Consider the following 20,292-nt stretch of genomic DNA (forward strand, 5'->3'; position numbering starts at 1 on the left):
AGCGCTGGTAGCGGACCCACCCTTCACGGTATTCCATCACGACAAGGTGGTACTCCGCACCCATCCAAAGTTCCTACCTAAAGTAGTGTCTGATTTCCATCTCAATCAGTCCATTGTCTTACCTGTGTTTTTCCCCAAGCCCCACTCTCACCCCGGAGAAGTGGCGCTCCACACTCTTGACTGCAAAAGAGCGTTGGCCTTTTACCTCCAACGCACTCAGCCACACCGGAAAGTCCCACAACTGTTTCTGTCCTTCGACCCAAACCGGTTAGGCCACCCAGTTTCCAAACGCATCTTGTCCAACTGGTTGGCCGATTGCATCTCCTTTTGCTACGCTCAGACTGGTCTCGCACTACACGGTCGAGTAACGGGACACAAAGTCCGAGCGATGGCAGCCTCCGTAGCGTTCCTCAGGTCCACACCTATTGAGGAAATCTGCAAGGCTGCCACATGGTCTTCGGTTCATACCTTCACCTCCCACTACTGTCTGGACTCCCTGTCCAGAAGCGATGGCCGGTTCGGCCAATCGGTATTGCGAAATCTATTTGCTTAAATTGCCAACTTCCCTCCATCCCTCTTCAGTAAGCTTGGAGGTCACCCACATGTGAGAATATCATGCCTGCTTGTCCTGGGATAAAGCACAGTTACTTACCGTAACAGGTGTTATCCAGGGACAGCAGGCATATATTCTCACAACCCGCCCACCTCCCCGAGGTTGGCTTCTTGGCTAGTTAAGTGAACTGGAGACCACGAGGGGATGCACCCCCTAGTGGAGCAGGAAGGCACGCATGCGTGGAGCAGCAGAGCAAACTTAAATCTTCAATCAAGTTTGCTTGAAAATGCTTCCGCATCGGGGCTCCGTAGATGACGTCACCCACATGTGAGAATACATGCCTGCTGTCCCTGGATAACACCTGTTACGGTAAGTAACTGTGCTTTATCAGTATTTTCTCATTCTCCCCCTTCTGAATCATTTAGGTAGTGATTTGGACATAGTCATTTCTGGAGTACTTCTCCAGCCCTGGTCTTCCTTTCTCTGCTTACCAGATTTTCAAAAGCTTTCAGCTACGAAATCCAGTACCTGCATGCTTGGGTCCTGTGATCCTCTTCCCTGGAAATGGCTTTTTTCCTTTGGCTCTTAATATTGTTAACCACAGCCTCTCTTCATGAGTTATGCCCAATTCCCAGAAGCAGACCATTGTCGGATCCTGTACTCAAGAAAACAAATCTGGATTCTTCTGTTGTCTCATTATCACTTTGTCTCTAATTGCCTAGCACAATCCTAGCAATGGATTTTCCCAAGTCCATCTTTAATAATGGTTTATGAACTTTTCTTGTAGGAACTTATCCAGACTTTTATTTGGAAGCCCAACATAGTGAGCTGGCATTACATAAACTTTCCCTCCTTTCCTTTTTTTCGTATAGGCTTTTCTGTATGCTTAATGGAGTTCCTTTCACTTTTCTACTATTTTGAATTGTAAACCACTTTGTTATATTGCTATGAAGGTTGGTATATCAGAATTACAAATAAATACAAAGCCTTGATTCTTGGCACTACTGCTCATGTTTAACACTTGTGCTCAGTTATGTGCATGTATTTTTCTGTCAATGAAGCAATTTTGTTTAATTTCTTCTATATTTTTAGTGCTTGTAGAATAAATGTTTCAAAGGAAAAAAAATACTGCACACCAATCGCTGAAGAGAATTCTGTACGTGTTTAAAAAAATGACTTAATCTTCCATGAAGAGTTAGCTAAGTTAAAATGCTTTATTGGGGAGGGGGTGTATAGCACTACATTTTCTAATAGAGAAAATGTTTTCTACTAAGCTTTTCTTCTCATCTTGGAATGGGAATGGGGGACTTGTATTACTAACTTTTTGTGGCTTTGGCATTTCAAAGTTGACATTCAGTGTGGTATCACTGGAGGATTAAGTGACTTGCCCAGGGTCACAAGAATCAGCACTGCTATATGATCTCGCAGCCTCTGGGTGTAGAGGCAGCACCTCTACCAGAGAGCTTCTTGGGTGCCACATAGTCAGTTGCCACTTCATCCTTCCCCCTTTGAGCTTATTAGAGCAATGATAGGTCTTGTGCTGGTTTTATGGGGATCAGAATGCTATTGGAGAGGCCAGAGAGATTCCAACATATTAATCCCAAATGATGGGGAAAATTAGTTTCTCTTTCAGACAATTTTATATTTTCAGTGCTATATATCTTATCAAATCTTTGGTTTATATACCGGGTCATCTCCCAGTGGAGCTCGACTCGGTTCACATATAATTAGGATCAGAATACATATATCCAGTTTTGTGTCCATTAGGAAAGGAGAGGGCAACTATAGTCCTTGAGGGCAATAAACTAGTCAGGTTTCCACAATGAATATGCATGAGGTCTATTTGCATACTGTAGAAGCAGTACATGCACATCGATCTCTTCCATATTTATTGTGGAAATCTTGGAAAACCTGACGTATGTTGTGGCCCTCAGAGTCCATGGTTGCTCACCACTGCACTAGGATGAAGTGGGTTTTTTTTTTGTTTTTTTTAAATACTCTGTGCAAGAAATATCTATTTTAAACTTTGTGAAAGTCTTTCCTAGTTATAATGATGCAGAGAGTTCCTTATTCCCTGAGACTGCATAATTCCTATTGTTTTCTAGGACATCACCTGGCTTTCATTCTGTAGCAGAGAGGATGTACTGCTGTGGTAAAGCGTACAGTGATGAGAAGGATATGGATCCTTTTAAACTTGGTCAGAGAGACTTGAAGAACATCTACGAGGATATTAAAAAGGTGAGAGTCTGTGCAATGTATTCCAGATTCATAGCAAAAAGGTGATTATTAAAGAAGATCTTTGTCATGTTATGCATGCAATGTTGGCCTGTTCATTAATCAGCTGGAAATGTGGCATTTCAATGGTTCTAAACAAATGGTTGACTGTATTGGAATATCTTTTCAGAAGTTCTCTACTCTTATGTGGCTCTCTGGAGACAGAAAAAAAGCATTTTAAGGTTATATTATATTGTACGGCAGTGTGCCCCGTTCAGCTTCCAAGGGTGCAAACCTATATATTCAAGTATAGATAAACTATAAACTTCAGTGTTCCAATATGATAAATGTGTATATTACATAAAAATTGGCTACAATGGAGATCTGTGGTTTGCATTTTAAACTCGCCCCTTTTTATAGTATCTATGATCTCCAATAAGAAAGAAGGCAAAAACATCACCCTCCTGCTTCCTACCCCACCCCTAGACAGTGTAAATAGTTTAGGAAATTTTATGTTTTACTGAATCAAAGGTGTTTGGGAGATCAAGGAGAACTAGCAGCTTCAATCCAGCAACCCTCCACATATAGGGAAAGGGGATGGCTACAGTCAAATTGGTTTACATATTTACTCCTGGTGGAATTCTGTGCATTGCAAAATGCAGAATTTGCACAGAATTCCTCAGGCATGCAAAATTACCTCTGTTCTGTGCAGAATTTGGCATCGGCACTCTCGCTCTCCATCTGTAACCCGAATCGCTGCCAACATCATCTTCAGGCAGCCTATGCAGGCTTCCTTCTACCATGGTCCCACCCTCGATGATGTCGCATCCTTTTTCTTCACAGGTGGGATCAAGGTAGAGGTCTGCAGAGCTGGGGGGCAGGTTGCCTGTTGGAATCGGCATCACTGAGATACACAGGGGGAGCTGTAGGAAGAGGGCCTCCATTTGAGAGTAGATGCCATTTGGGGCAAAGGGGAAACAGAGTGTAAGAGAATCCTGGCTGGGGGGAGGGGGGTTAAGAAAAATAAGACATGCCAGCTTGATGAGGGGAAGGGGCGAGAGATGCTGGATTGGGAATAATGGGGAGAGAGTGAGGAGAGCTGGCTGGAGAGGATAGGGGAGAGAGTGTGAAATGCTTAGGAAGCATGGCAAGGGGACGGGTGAGGGAGATTCTGGCTGGGGGGGAAGGAACAAGGGTGAGTGAGAGATGCTGGCTGGGGGGGGTGGAAAATCCTGCACACCGAGGACCACAGAAACAGAGAAGGGATCTTAGATGGGGACTGAACATAGAGACAGGGACACTAAAGCAGGGCTGGGCTTAGAGAGGGACAGACATGGGGAAGAATTCTTGATAGGGAGAGAGCATTGAGATAAGCATAGGAGGAATTCTAGACAGAGGGACATTGCTTGAAAAGGGGTGATTATGACAGAGGTATGGATGCTGGGGAATGGAGAAGAACACGGGAGTAGCTCAGGATAGAGACAGAGGGGGACAAATGCTGGATAGGACAGATAGGGACAAAATATAAAATGGACAGGCGATTCTTGGAAGACAGTTAAAAAAAGCAAAGAAAAGCATTAAAGGGACTCTGGGACCTATGTGAATGGGAAAAATAAACTGCTCAGACAACAAAAGATAGAAAAAAGATTTTATTCTGAATTTATTGAAATATGTCAGCTTCCAGAAATGTTTTTCAACAACATAAAGACAAAGTGAAGTACTGTACTATGAAAACAAACCAAACTTCACTAATGTGGGCTTTTACAAAGATGTGCTGCTAGAAGGAAGTCACTAAAGGCTCTTTTTACTAAACAGCGCTAGATGTTTTTAGCATGGGCTGGTGCGGTAAATGCTTTGATGCTCATAGGAATTCTGTGAACATTGGAGCATTTACCGCAACAGCCTGTGTGAAAAACCTCTAGCGCCGTTTAGTAAAACCCAGCATAAGTGAGAAAAGCTTGAAAGCTCTTTGTTTTCTCTAATAAAATTTTAATGAAAATGCTGACTTGTACTGAAATTCTGGATAATAATTAGCAAAAATATTGTTTAATTGTTGTCAAACTTGCAGAATTTGCAAATTTTGTACACAGAATATGGATTATTGTGCAGAATCCATGTCTCGCAGAATGTACTACTATACTGCTCTTTTTCTCACTCAATTTTACAAATTGATTCTAGAGATCATTTTTCAAAAGAAACATTTGAATATTGCAGGGAGATTGCACTAGGAAGGGGAAATTTATTTTTTTGCCAAGCAAGATTGCAAGTATAAGTGGGTGATGTGAACAGAGCCTAGTGCAGGAAAAAGCATCTCAGTTAACGTCTAGAAAATTTTATTTCTTAAACTATGTGTAGTTTTCACTGTTGCACGCAAGAGCTTCTGTTCGTCTTAGTTTTCTTAAGACTTTCTCATCTATTTTCAAAGTGGGGATTTTTTCTGCTGCCTTTCACCTTTGTCACCCTTGTTTTGGTGCTTGGCATTTGGCTGGGCTTTCCATTTTGCTTCAGTTATATTTTTTTCCAGCAGCATGTATCATGATAAGTCTCCTGGTGCCTTTTAAAACAAACATGGGTGGTGTGCAAGACTAGTTTGGGAGATGATGGTAGCAATTGTTTGTTATTATTTATTTATTTAACACATTCTCACTTTTCAGTAAGAATCTGTGGAATCCAATTCCAGGTATAATGAGATTATGCAAAGATCATATGTCTTAAGAAAATGTTAAAAACACCATTATTTGTGGATGCCTTTCTTTAACTGTGGTTATTATTTGTTTTAGATTTAAAGAATTCTGTATTGAGGAAATTTGTGGGAAAGACTTATTTGTTTACTGCATTTTGTAATGTTTGTTTTTGAAATTGTGGATGTAAATGTTTTGTACATCGCTTAGATATAAGCGATTCATAAATTTTTTAAACCTCCTAAAATCTAGGCAGTTTCCAATATCAAGGACAATCATAAAAGTTCATAAAATCATCAAAAAATAATATTCATTATCTGCATATCTATAAAAAACCATAGGCAATATTCATGATTTATATGTATAGGATAGCCACATGTCCAACGAGACACAAGAATAAACTATTATAGTGTCATTTGTATTCCCAGATGACTAAGATGCCTTTGGCCTCCTTTTACTAAGGTGCGTTAGGGTCTTAGCGCGCGGAATAGCGCGCGCTAGACCTTAACGCCAGCATTGAGCTGGCGTTATTCTAGAAGCATACCGTGAGTGCGCTAAAAACGCTAGCACACCTTAGTAAAAGGAGCCCCTTGTGACCATAAAGAGAGGGAGAGGATCAGCACTTATAAATCAAATCCATCATTGATATCTTTAAATCTTTATTAAGTTTCAATTTTTTATGACAATAATAATCATATGAATCAACAGTATCCAACAATATCAGTAAAAAATGAAATATAATAACAAGGTAAATTAAATAAGTTTCAACTGTTTGTTAGTCCACAGTAGTATAAAGGAGGACGAATTCCATAAAGATCGAAGACTATTTTATTCCCTCATTTATCAAGGAAAAAAATGGTAGCCTGAACTGGACCTAAACTAAACTTCTTGAGTGTTCATTCCTGAGTATTAACAGGGGTACTTGCAGACCTCACCAAATCCAATCCATCATTATTATAATTTATTTATTTATTTGGGGGGATTTATTAACCACCTTTATGAAGAGATTCACCCAAGGTGGTGTACAGAAGGTATAGTTCAGCATAATAAAATTGTAAGTTTTTTAACAGCATAACAGTAGTAAAAAGATAGATACAATGAATGAGGTAAAGTTAAAATCCCTGAACCTATCCCTTTGCCGGTGGGGGATCCTGGAGGAGGGGAGGTTCAGGGAGAAGAGAAGAGTCGTTGACGCTGGCTGACTTCCTACAGGACATATCTCGGGACACGCCTGGAATCTGCTGGGGCACACAGTTTGCGATACACTGGTTTAGAGCAGTGTTCTTCAACCTTTTTACACCCGTGGACCGGCAGAAAAAAAAGAATTATTTTGTGGACCGGCAAACTACTAGGACTAAAATTTAAAAATCCCGTTTCCGCCCCATCTCCGCGAGCTCAGTCCCCACAAATCATCTGATCCCATCCACACAAGCCTCAGTTATGATTTTATATTGAATGTATTTTATTAAAGTATAAAAAGAAACAATATTCTGTACAATTGTCATTTTATAAATACAAATAATTCAGAGCAAGGATCAACAAAACCCCTGTCTCCCCTCCCCTTCACATATATCCCCTCTACTATCAAGAAAACTGAACAAGCCAAATTATTACAGAATGCTACACAGAAATATCATGCTAACAGAATACTGAAGTAACACATGACAGGAATAGTTTTAGGGGAGTGCAACTAGGGCAACTGCCCCCTGGTCAGAGAGCGCCCTAAGCCAGCTGAAAGCTAAAGAAGCACTGCCTGGGTTTTGCAGTCCCCAGTTATGTCTAACACCAGCTCTAGCAGGATATATATTTCAAATCTGATATATTCTAATCACAAAATAGAAATAAAATTATTTTTTTCTACCTTTTGTCATCTCTGGTTTCTGCTTTCAATCTTTTTTTCACTCTCTTCCTTCCAGCGTATGCCCTCTCTGTCTCTTCAATCCAGCATCTGCCCCTTCCATCCACTGTCTGTCCTCTCCCCCTTCCATATGGTATCTGTCTTCTTTCTATGTCCCTCTCCCCTTTCCATCCAGCTTGTGCCCCTCTCTCCTATTTACATGATTCATTCCAGCTTCACTGCTCTCTTCATTTTTATCTCTCCTACACCAGATCTATCATCGTTGTCCCTCTGCTTATTTTTCTGCTGACCCCTTCCTATCATCAATCTCTCTACTTTCTCATGCCTGTGTCTCCCCTTCCCCTCCTCTAATCTCTCTGCCAGCTGTTTCCTTCCTTTTTTCATTCTCCCTTCCCTCCTCCTCCTGTCCAGCAGTAACTCTCTTCCCTTCCTCCCCTCCCAGCAGCATCTCTCCGTCTCCCTCCCCAGTAGCAGCTGTCCCTTTTTTTTCCTTGCCCAGCAGCTTCCCAGATTCCTTTCCCTCCTCCCCTCCCAGAAGCATCTCTCCTTCTCCCTCTCCAGCAGCAGCTGTACCTTTTTTTCCTTGCCAGCAGCTTCCCAGATTCCTTTCCCTCCTCCCCTCCCAGAAGCATCTCTCCTTCTCCTTCTCCAGTAGCAGCTGTCCCTTTTTTTCCTTGCCCAGCAGCTTCCCAGATTCCTTTCCCTCCTCCCCTCCCAGAAGCATCTCTCCTTCTCCTTCTCCAGTAGCAGCTGTCCCTTTTTTTCCTTGCCCAGCAGCTTCCCAGATTCCTTTCCCTCCTCCCCTCCCAGAAGCATCTCTCCTTCTTCTTCTCCCTCTCCAGTAGCAGCTGTCCCTTTTTTTATCTTGCCCAGCAGCTTCCCAGATTCCTTTCCCTCCTCCCCTTCCAGAAGCATCTCTCCTTCTTCTCCCTCTCCAGTAGCAGCTGTCCCTTTTTTTTCCTGGCCCAGCAGCTTCCTAGATTCCTTTCCCTCCTCCCCTCCCAGAAGCATCTCTCCTTCTTCTCCCTCTCCAGTAGCAGCTGTCCCTTTTTTTTCCTTGCCCAGCAGCTTCCCAGATTCCTTTCCCTCCTCCCCTCCCAGAAGCATTTCTCCTTCTCCCTCTCCAGTAGCAGCTGTCCCTTTTTTCCCCTGGCCCAGCAGCTTCCCAGATTCCTTTCCCTCCTCCCCTCCCAGAAGCATCTCTCCTTCTCCCTCTCCAGTAGCAGCTGTCCTTTTTTTTCCTTGCCCAGCAGCTTCCCAGATTCCTTTCCCTCCTCCCCTCCCAGAAGCATCTCTCCTTCTCCCTTTCCAGTAGCAGCTGTCCCTTTTTTCCCCTGCCCAGCAGCTTCCCAGACTCTGATAATGGTTTTCTCCCCTCCCAGCAGCTCTTCTTACTTCCCAGCGTAGCGATTCACGAAGGCAGCCTCGGGTCCTTTGTTGGGTCGCGCCGCCTCTGAGGAAAGAGGAAGTTGCATCATCAGAGGCAGCCGCGACTCAGCAAAAGCCCCGAGGCTGCCTTCGTGAATCGCTGCGCTGGGAAGTAAAGGAGAGCTGCAGAGAGGGGAGAAAGCCACTGTCGGAGGCTCCCCAAGATCTCTCCAGCCCAGCGCACGCTTCCGATGCTGATCTTGCCGGTCCTGCGCGGACCGGCAGGAAGTTGAAATGAGTCAATCTTGCCGGTCCTGCGCGGACCGGCAAAAATTTCCTGCGGACCGATACCGGTCCGCGGACCGGCGGTTGAAGAACTGTGGTTTAGAGGATATCAATTTAGAATCAATTAATTTGACAGATTTTTTGAAATACTTTCAAGGAGGAGATTGCTTCAAGGGCTACCCTTCAGGTTACTTTCCCAACTGAACAGGAAAAAATTAATATACTGAAATTTTATTTTTGGAAAAAAAGATGCTCTATTTTGTGGTCATCCAGTCTGGATTTTTCTGGATGTGGCTAGACCTAAATAGATGCATCGAAGCAAATTCTTGAAACAAAGACAGATCCCTTGTAAATGTGTACAATTCAACAAGATATATTTACTTATATACTTACTTAGATCCTGCCCAGCTTGAGAGACTATTGTATGAAAAAGAGGGACTTATTGATCGGTAATGGAAGGGTGGAAGAGGATTAGTTTAAGAATATAAATGGAAGTTGAGATTGAATAGGGGGAATTATTTCTTTTTTGATCATACTTCTATGTGATTATTCATATATTTACCTCTCACTGGTGTGGATTATCATTTCTTGTATTTCATATTGTGGTGAAATACGTATAATGTATAAAATGAAAATTTTTTTTAAAATCCAGAGCTTTATATGCAAAATGTTTCTCTATAATGGTGGAGTCATAGCTGTTGATAGCTCTATGGAGGAGACTAGCAGAGCTGTAACATGAACTTTAGTACCTTTATTTACATCTCCTTGTTTTGGAAAGAAGTTTTTGATGCTACAGTAAATTTTGTCAGTCTGTCCTTTGACATATCTTTTGAGATTAGAATCTTAGTCCCTCACTCCTAGGGCTCAAGGTTTTCTCTCCACCAGATTGTCATATTAAAAACAAAAAGGGTTGTCACTAAAACTGGTTTTTAATTGACCATTGGACCAATATTTTTTTGTAAAGACATTCTGAGGCTAGTGAGTTCCATTTGTGAAGACTTGAATCCTGCTGTCCAAGACTGCAAGTCCTCACATACCCTTCCTCCTATGCTAGGTGGGTGTGACTGAGGGATTCCGGCTCAACAGTGCTTCGTGGATAGTATAGTACATATGTGGTTGAGGCAATAAAAGTTTCAAGAAGTTAGCAGAAGCTAGAGAAGCTTTAACCCCCACACCATTATCCACTGGAATATGTTACTCACTTGTGGTGATTAGAGTCCTGCTGTCGATGGAAATCTGCTATATATAAATAACTTGGTGAATAGTAATTGCTGTGGACAACGGTGTTCATTATCAATGTCTCTACATTTCAGATGCACGTCTAATATCTTGTAACAAACATAGTTTAATAGTATGAAAAAAGACTGCAATATAAATTGGGGGGGGGATGTATATTTGTGGAGGGATATGCTTGGAATGATGTGGCTTTAGTGTTTGTGGGATGTGAAAGGCATGGGTGTGAATTAAGAGTATTTGTTGTAGAGAGCTGCACGGGAATGGAGCAGATGGGAATCCGTAGGAATCCTACAGTTATGGAAGCAACTCTTGCAGGGCTCATGCAGTGCGTACTCATCTCCTGGTGGCCTCCTCCTTCCTTCCAGGCAGCCGAACATGTTTCTTCACAAAGCCAATGGCAACGGTTCCAAAATGCTGCTCATGGCTGACCCGGAAACCTTCTCTCTGATGTTAGTGTCAGAAGGAAGGTTTCCAGGTCAGCCATGGGCAGTGTGTTGGAACCGCTGCCCAAGACTTTGTGAGGAAACATGCGGCTGCCTGGAAGGAAGAAGGAGGAGGCTGCCAGGATATGGGTACGCACCATGGGAGGGAGGCACAAACTTGGGATACAGAATAGAGCAAGGGATGGAGGGGGGTACATTGAGACATGGAAGGGAGGGAGCATGAACATGGGACAAAAGATGGAGGAAGAGAGGAGCACTTGGGATATAGAATGGAAGGAGGGAACATGAACTTGGGACAAAGGAAGAAAAGAGGGAGGGGGTACAAACTTGGGACAGAATGGAGGGAGGGCGGGAAGGGGCACGAACTTGGGACAAAGGTTGGGAGGGAGGGAAAGAGATGCTGAGGTGGGGGAGGGAATAAAAAGGGAGAATTCTTGGGCATGGGTGTCTGAGGGGGAAAAGAAGAAAAGGGAATTGTTGGGCATAGGGAAGGAGAGAATTATTGGACATGGTAGTGGGAGGAGGAGTGAGGTAGAGATCATCTATTTTTTATCAGCTTTTGTTGTGATGTTTGGAAGCTCTTTCAGGAGCAATTAAGAATGCTAAGGTAAAACTTGTTCTTAACCTACTAATTTCCTTTCCTTGTTTCCTGCTAGACCAGTCTAGCACTCTCACAGGAAGACATTGGCTTGAGGTAGATTCTGCCTCGCTCTCAATTCTCTATCACTGGCTTTTACTAAGCCACAGTAGAACTTCTTACTGTGGGCCAGTGAGGTAAATGCTCTTATGCTCATAGGAATTGAATGAGCATTGGAGCATGGTAAGAAATTCTACCGCGGTTTAGTTAAAGGAGCCCTATATGTTAGACAACGTCAAAACTACAGAGTTTTAATGGGTTCCTGTATTTTGTATATATGTTTGTTGCTTGCAAATCTTTGGCTATCTTTCATACTATTAAACTTCTGACAATGTGCCAGCAGGAGTGTGTTTGTTCTGTTCTCTCCATTTTATTATTTTATTCGGTATTTTTTTGTCCCTTTTTTCGGGATTGCTTGTGTTTGGAGCGATTCTTCAGCTTTGCCTGCATTGAAATCACACAGAAGTGGGTCTGCAGTTGACAGGCCAATCCTTGGTAGAACCTGCCAGCCTGCATTTCCTCACAGGAGCTTGGGGTCATCCCCAGCTTTCTCCTGCTGAACAAAGGTTTGAGTGCAGGCTGTTGGGCAGCTGCAGGAGACTCGGCAGTATCTCGCAGGATGCCAGTTGTGTCTTCTTACCTCTGACAATTCCTGAGTGTGTCTGTCGGTCCGCAGGGGTGGAGGTGCAGTCAGGCATAGGGTCTGTGTTGAAGATCAGCATTAAAGAGGCATTCCCAGCATGAGGCAGTGATTCTCTGATTCCAACTACTATAAGAGAGCTGAGGCAGGATGCAGCACATTCCCAGCACAGGTCACAGTGAGTGTGTTTCGCTTATTTGGAATTTTCTTTTTCCTGGAATACATTTGGATAGTTCAAATAGTATAATTTCAATAATAAAAATGCCAGCTATAAGGGAAATCATTAGCCTTTCTTCAAAAACAGAGGAAGAAACCTCTGTAAAGAACTTTAATTTTTAAACATTAAGAATTAATTTCTGCTGAGTTTTTCTAGCTTACTTTCAACTGCTTTCTAGTGAATTGATTGTGCTCCTATCAGGCATAGATAGTATTTTTCAATCTGAGATACACTTACAATTGGCAATATCTTTCTTGGTTGCAGGAGCTATTTGTTTCCACAGCAGAACTTAAGGACATGTGTGAATATTATTTTGATGGAAGAGGGAAAGCTCTTCGGCCAGTGCTAGTGGTGCTAATGGCGAGAGCTTGCAATATCCATTTCAATAATTGTAGGTAAGTTCTCTGCTAGTTCTCACATTTAGGACCTGATTTTCACAAGTTTTTTTTTTCTCCCATGTACACAGAAGGAATAAAAGTGGTATATGAAATCTAATATTTCTGTAAGTCATTCTGCTTTGTTTGTTAGACTATTTGTTAGGTTCTTGACAAATATAAAATGTCACTTAATTGGTCCACAGTCTTTTATATTCATTGGCTTCTTTCTGAAGTGATGTAGGTGGGTGGGTTGCAGTTGAAGATTCACTATAATAGTCATATTGAAAAAAGGTAGAGAACTTTGACAGCTACTAGAATTATAACTATTGAATTCTGGCTTTTAATTTTGTGCTTAGCTCCTCATAATTGCAACTTAGGAAAAAAAAAAAAACCTACTTGCTCAGATTTGTAATCCTATGTTTTTTTTTAAATGCACCCATTAAAGAGTTTCAAAAAAAAGAAAAAAAAGGGAGAGGCTTGTAGAATTTTAAGGTGTCTCAGGCAGCTAGAAGAAGACCTGAATTAACTGTTACCAGCAGCCACCACAGGCTTATAAACTCGCAGCTGAGGGGCCAAAGACTAGACCCAGGGGGTGGGAGGGTGAAGAAGGGAAACAGAAGAGCCATGGGAAAGAACAGGTGGGAAGGAGGAGCAATAGTACCAGAGAGAAAAAACAAGAAAGGAAAACACATTGTAAGTGAAGGAAAGAAGAGAGTGAAATGCTGTGTTCTCTTAGGCTTTCATGGCTGGCATCATGATTGTTGCAGTTGGTCAGGTCTCACTGCACTAGGTAGGTAGAACTGACTTTTCAGCCATCATGCTGTGGATTTCTTTAGGGTATGAAGAATGCCACAGCATGATGGCTGAATGTTGGTTCTACCTACCTACCCAGTTGCGGTGAGATCTGGACAACTGCAACAATCGGAGTGAAATGTTGTACCTGAAGGGGACAGACTGTCCATGAAGAGAAAGGAATGGAAAAGGGTAAGGCTGTACATGAAGGGAGGAGACATACTACACGTGAAGGAATACAGTGACCTATATGGTTCACAGCCAGCTTGTAAAAAAAAAAAAAAAAAGCATTTGCCTAGTTTTATTTTGCTGTTAGGGTTATGTGCTAGGTCAGTGTTGGTGTATTTTGTTTAATTACTGATAGAAAAAGTGACAGTACATGTTTTGCTGTACGCTGCCTTTGTGTTTCAGCAGGGAGGTATTTGCAAGTCAGCGCTCAATAGCTGTAATTGCAGAAATGATCCATACTGCTAGCCTTGTTCACGATGATGTGATTGATGGCTCCGATTCTCGAAGAGGGAAAAGCACAATCAATCGGATATGGGGTGAAAAAAAGGTGATCTTGATCATTTTAGACAAATGTTGATCTCAAATTAAAAAGGAAAAAAATATATAGTCCTAGAATTTGAAATTAGAGGAGGATTCTGTGATAGTGCCCCCTCCCCTTGCATCTTAATATCTGTTGTGATATTTACTTATACAACAATAAAAAAGGAAAAGCAGAAATTCCACTAGCAAAAATGATGAAATTCACACTAGAGAGTGGAATTTAATAAAATCAACTAAATTAAATATAGACCAATCCAATATAATGATAGATCATCTATGGGAAGGAGGTAGGGCCTCGGACCGTATTGCTAAGTCTCATATCGGCCGGTGGCCGTTTAACCAACTGCAATTATGGGTTTAATCATCGGACCACCTCCATACCTTCTAATGTGTGTGGAACATTTAATGAAAAAAATATTTTTTGTGCAAAAACAGCAGATTTTATAATGTGCAAAAGCAGCAAATTTGTATAATAAATTGAATTAATAGCTGATAAATTCATAAATAGATAAATATATATAAAAAAGCTACTTATCTAGATAGTTTGCCGAGACTGACTGTATGATTGGTCATAAATGCATTTTGCAATATTGGTTACAGAAAGATCCTCCTAGTTATTGGCATTGGAGGAACCAATTCCATCGTTTAATTTTATTTGAGTCTGGGAGGTTTGTAAATTTCCTAGATGAACTTGTCTTTTTTTATTTTTTATTTTTTTGAAAATTTGGGATCCTTATACAAAATTTATCCTCTAGAGCACGAAATATGGTTCTTAATACTTTACATTGAAGCTTTGGAAACATTCTTTGCATTTTAATACCTGGTACTTTGTGTTACCTTCCATTCTGTGGTAGATGAGGGAATAGGAGGGATGATAGTAATATGTGTGGAATTACTTGAATTGTATTTTTGTTTAATTCATTCATTACAATGTTATAATTAAAATTAAAACAAAGGGGGGAAGGGAACAGGGGCAGTGTATAGAGGTAATAGATAATATGGTATAGAGGTAGTATATAGAGGTAATATGGTACAGGGGCAGTGTATAGAGGTAATAGATAATATGGAAATATATTTTGGAGGAATGATAGAAATATGTATGAAAATTAATATTGTGAATATAAATGTAATGAATATTTTATTGTATTTTATTATTGTATATTTATTTGATTCCTTCAATAAAATGTTAGAAATTAATTTAGTTGATTTTATTATTAAATTCCACTCTCTAGTGTGATATTTAGTTAGGACATTTTTTTAAATGTCCTTAACAGCAGCACAGAAATGTAACAAATGGGTTAATTCTGTTTTCTATTTAAACTACTATGTTTTTAACAGTTGAATGTTTGTTTTTTTGGGGTTTTCATATTGATGTACAGAAGTACTGTATAGGCTTGGATACTAGACATCTTCCATCAGCTTGCCTAGTCAACAGCCTTCCTGTTTCTTAGTGACCCATTAATTCATGTCAAGCCATTGCTTCAGATGCCCTATGTTCCATAGGACCTTAATCTTTTTTTTATGAAGATTACATGTGATCTATTAAAGTCTGTCTCTCTGAAGCACCTTGGATAGAACATGCTCTTCCTTGTAGCTGTTACCTTGCCCCCTCACCACACTGGTCCCAATCTTCGGCGGGAAGCTCCACCCACCGGCCTTGTGGGAGCAGCAGCAGCTCTTCGGCCCTGTAAAGGGCCAGAAAGTAAATCCTCCCAGCAGCCAACAGCACAGGTGAGGGGAAGGGACTAGTCTTCAATCCCCCTCATCGCAATGGTCTATTCTTTGACCCTTTAAAGGGCTGTTAAGAAGGCGGGCCTCTCTTGTCAAAGTGCCCTTTGAATGGCTCTTTGAACAGACAAGAAAGATTGTACCCGAACCTCACCAGAACTGACATGGGTATGAATTTCCTTTTTACCTGTTTGCCTAGAGTAGAGCCCAGGCTCAATAAACTTCGCCACTCCTATGCCTTTTGGCCTATAATAAAGCAGTCCTATAACTTTACACTACCTCAAGTGAACACCAATTCTGCAATCTCTGCTGTTCTATTTCTGTGCAACAACTCTCCTTATCAACATGTACTCCACTATCCCAGTCATCACAGGCCAAGGGAGGTATGGTGACCTAAATCGCCTCCCCCACAGCAAATTCCTAGAACAGAGAACCCGCTACCATAGGTCTATCCTCATCACCACCCCATTACCTGCATCAAAAACCCTCAAAATTGCTCTTACAAATGCAAGATCCGTAAACAACAAGGATGTCATCATTCTAAACCTTTCTCCCCACAGACAATAACTAGGACATCTTCCTAATAACCGAAACCTGGCTTAAGGACAATTATGGAGCCATGCTAGGTTTGCTTTGCCCATGAGGGTATCAAGCGTACCTTAGGGTGCTGCACTATCCCCTCTACTATTTAATCTCTACATTAGACCTGTCCTAGACATAACCTGAAAATTCCAAATCTGGATTCACTCTTTCCCTGATGACATCCAGCTATATATTCCACTAGGAAAAAAACATGACACAAAACCTCTCAACTGCCTCTTGGAAATCAAAAATTACAACTAAACGCATCTAAAATAGAACTCCTTCTGGATCTGCAAAGAACTTTGCACCTACACCCGTCTCTCTCTTCTCTGGGAATCAACTGCCATTACTGCAAAAGACTAAGCATGAAGCTTAGGATTAGAGAATGACACGGGGGAAAATTTTGTCGTCCCCCCCCCCACAGCATCCATACTAGCCTCAGTACTGCAATATTTAGCTTATTCCTTCCTTGAAATATAATTTTACCTAGCACAGGCACAGCCCAGAGAGACAGAAAAATAAGCTAATAACTACACGGAGCCTGTTTTCTTTATCTTAATAATTACACTTAGAGCAGGGGTGCATGTTCTGTCTTTCAGGACTGCAAACAGGTAAAGCTTTTAGGGTATCCCTAATGGATATACAGGAGGAGGAACTGCATACTCAACCGGGTTCTTTGCTCCATAGTCCGGTTGAGCTGATCGCAAGGGAAGCCACAAATAGCTGAGCCTACAACTTCATGGAGTCTTGCCAGCTCAGCTGATCATGGATTCCCTTACGATCAGCTCAACCGGACACCGGAGCAATAAAAGAAAGACTCTTCCCCCCCACACCAATGTCATTCTCTACATCTGATCCCATTCACACCACCCTCGAATAGTTTTATACTGAACTTATTTTCTTAAAGTATAAAAAGAAACAATATTCTGTACAATTGTCATTTTATAAATCAAAGTTCTGGCTGCTGAACTAGAGAAAGATGTTCAGCTGGCAGGGCTTTGTTTATAAAGTTTTATCAACACAACTAATATACTACTTTATCCTAAAACAAAAAAGAAAATTGAAAATTATTTTTTCTACCTTTGTTGTCTGGTTTCTGCTTTCCTCATCTTCTCCTCATTCAATTCCTTCCATCCACTGTCTGCCTTCTCTCTGCCTCTTCCATTTGCTCTCTTACTGTGCCTCTCCCTTCCATCTCTCCCTCCATCCCCCCAATTAGTCTGGCACCCATCTTCTTCTGTCCGCTCCCCCTGTAGTCTGGCATGTCTGTCTTATTCCGTTCCAGCGTTTTCTCCCCACTCTCTTTTCCCTAGTTCCCTTCCAGCGTCTTCTCCCCACTCTCTCTTCCCCAATTCCCTTCCAGCGTCTGTTCCTTTCCACCACCCTTCAGCACTCTTCGCGCGGTCCGAGCATCTCCCTCTTACATTCGTGACGTGTTTTACTTTACAGTGTAATTTTTTCAAGCCGCCAGAGCCTGCCTGAAGTTGTGTGTGTCTGCGGGCGGAAGCTTCTCCTCTGACACAACTTCCTACATTTTGTCTAAAACCTCATAACACGTAAGAAAGCCTTCCACACTCTAGACTGTAACAGACCTTCACATATAGTTGATTCAATCATGAAGTCTAAGCAGCTTTTTGCCTCCTTTGACTTACATACCAGTTGCCAAAAGAATTCTGGCAAATTGGCCAACTTTCTATATCTAGTTCTTTTATGAACAAATATTTGAGATCTAAAGTAAAATCTTGGCAAATTAGAGCCACTGCAGCCACAGTAATTGTCCTAAAGTCTGCTTCACCAGATACAGTCTGTAAAGCAGCAGCATGGTTCTCGCTTCATATGTTCGCTTCACACTGTTTCTTTAGACCCAATTGCAACAAATAACTGTGCCTTTGGTCAAGTTATGCTAGGTTCAACATGTCTGAGTGAGGTAGCAACTCAAATTTTTCTACTGCAGGCTGCTTCTAAGTACAAAAAGAACTGAGGGCTAGATTCTCAAAAATCTGCGTTAAAAACCAGTGGGTCGCTGTCGCATCTGTTTATTGTAATGATTTTTTTTAAAAGCGAGTCATTCTCCAATTAATGTTCATGCAGTGGGGGGATTAAGTGAATTGCCCAGGGTCACAAGGAGCAGTGTGGGTTTGAACCCACAACCTCAGGGTGCTGAGGCTGTAGCTTTAACCACTGCACCACACTCTTCCACCTTGATAAAGAAATAGTTTGATAACCCTGAGGTAGAATATCCCTTATAATTGGATCATTGTCAGAAAGAAGCCAGGTTTCAGTTGAAACAAAAAACCTTCTTCAAGCCAGTCTTTAATTAATTGAGCTTTGTTCCTGATGGACCTTATATTTAAACTAGTGTTTAAGCCCGTTACATTAACGGGTGCTAGAAAGCAGCCCCCTTTCCCTCTCCCTCTCCAGTTCCTCCCTATCTGTCTCTCCATGGCCCCCCTTCTGTCTTTACCCCCTAAGCAAAACGATCTGCCTCCCAGCACACCCCCTTCCCCCGAAGCAGCCCCCTTTCTCTCTACCCCTCCAATTCCTCCCTGACAGTGTCTCCGTGGCCCCCTTTCTGTCTCCCCTTCCAAGCAAAGCTGTCTCCCCTACCAGCACACCCCTCCCCCAAAGCAGACCCCTTTCCCTCTACCCCTCCAATTCCTCCCTGACTGTCTCTCCGTGGCCCCCCATTTTGTCTCCCCCCCAAAGCAAAGCTATCTACCTCCCAGCACACCCCTCCCCCAAAGCAGACCCCTTTCCCTCTGCCCCTCCAGTTCCTCCCTGACAGTGTCTCCGTGGCCCCACTTCTGTCTCCCCTCCCAAGCAAAGCTGTCTGCCTCCCAGCACACCCCTCCCCCAAAGTAGACCCCTTTCACTCTACCCCTCCAATTCCTCCCTGACTGTCTCTCCGTGGCCCCCCATTTTGTCTCCCCCCAAGCAAAGCTATCTACCTCCCAGCACACCCCTCCCCCAAAGCAGACCCCTTTCCCTCTGCCCCTCCAGTTCCTCCCTGACTGTCTCTCCTTGGCCTCCCTTCTGTCTCCCCCCCCAAGCAAAGCTGTCTGCCTCCAAGCACACCCCTCCCCCAAAGCAGGCCCGTTTCCCTCTCCCGCTCCAGTTCCTCCCTGTCTCTCCGTGGCCCCCCTTCTGTCTTCCCCCCCCTAAGCAAAACGATCTGCCTCCCAGCACACCCCTCCCCCCGAAGCAGCCCCCTTTCCCCTCCTGTGAGAATGTTTACCTGCATGGGCCACCTGCAGCACCCTCCAGCCGTTCCTCTGAGCTGAAACTCCTTCACTCGCCTCCCGCCTACACTTTTTTGAAGATGCGCGCCATCCCCGCGGTCTGGCCAGCTCCCCTAGTCCCTTGCCGCTGCCGCCACCCCCTTCCCTTCCCGCGGTCGACAAACCTCTTGGCTCCAGCAGCGGACGCAGCACTGTAAACACGCTGCTTCGCAGCCTCTACTGCCCCGATTTGCTCTGCCGCGTCTCTGATGATGTCATCAGGGACACGGAAGAGCAAATCAAGGCAGTAGAGGCCGCGAAGCAGCGTGTTTACAGTGCTGCGGCCGCTGCTGGAGCCAAGAGGTTTGTCGACCGCGGGAAGGGAAGGGGGTGGCGGCGGCAAAGGACTAAGGGAGCCGGCCAAACCGCGAGAAGGGAAAATCGGGTGGGAAGCTCAACGGGGATTGGGGGGAGGGGCGAAGATGACGACGAAGACGAACTGAAAAGAACCCTAGGCGCGCATGCACACTCCTGCAATGCCACGGACCTACATCTAACAGATCAGGGAAAACAGAAGCACGCAGTTGAGTGCGCATGCGCGGCTAGCGTTTTATTATATAGGATAAGAACAAGCAAAACTACAATGGTCAATATCAGGTGGTAAGTCTACAAAGTTCAAGTTTCTCAAAAAACGTTTTTCTATGTAAAGGTTTGGTGGATTGTCGAGTAGAAATTAACACCTGAAATGGAAATGGGCCTATTTTGTACAATCATGTAATATGCAAGATGGAAACGAATGCTTTTCATAATGTGTCTGTCTGCATAATGAATAATGAACCGGAATAGATTCAAATGCTGATACCTAAAAAACCAATTTCTAGCATAGACTAAATATAAAAATATCAATATTAAAA

At 42.8% G+C, this 20,292-nt stretch overlaps 1 protein-coding gene across 3 annotated transcripts in view; it reads left to right on the forward strand.

Moving 5' to 3' along the window:
- The window catches only part of PDSS1 (decaprenyl diphosphate synthase subunit 1), a 74,813-nt gene that overhangs the window by 25,911 nt on the left and 28,610 nt on the right, over positions 1-20,292 (forward strand). For 2 of the 3 annotated variants that reach the window (XM_033931417.1, XM_033931415.1), the window contains exons 3-5: positions 2,659-2,791; positions 12,397-12,527; positions 13,713-13,857. In XM_033931417.1, the coding sequence (XP_033787308.1) occupies positions 2,659-2,791; positions 12,397-12,527; positions 13,713-13,857 (409 nt within the window). The remainder of the gene's footprint in view (positions 1-2,658; positions 2,792-12,396; positions 12,528-13,712; positions 13,858-20,292) is intronic. The other variant, XM_033931416.1, reaches the window with a different exon arrangement.

Source organism: Geotrypetes seraphini, chromosome 2 (assembly GCF_902459505.1).
Source record: "Geotrypetes seraphini chromosome 2, aGeoSer1.1, whole genome shotgun sequence".
Taxonomy (NCBI): Eukaryota; Metazoa; Chordata; class Amphibia; order Gymnophiona; family Dermophiidae; genus Geotrypetes; species Geotrypetes seraphini.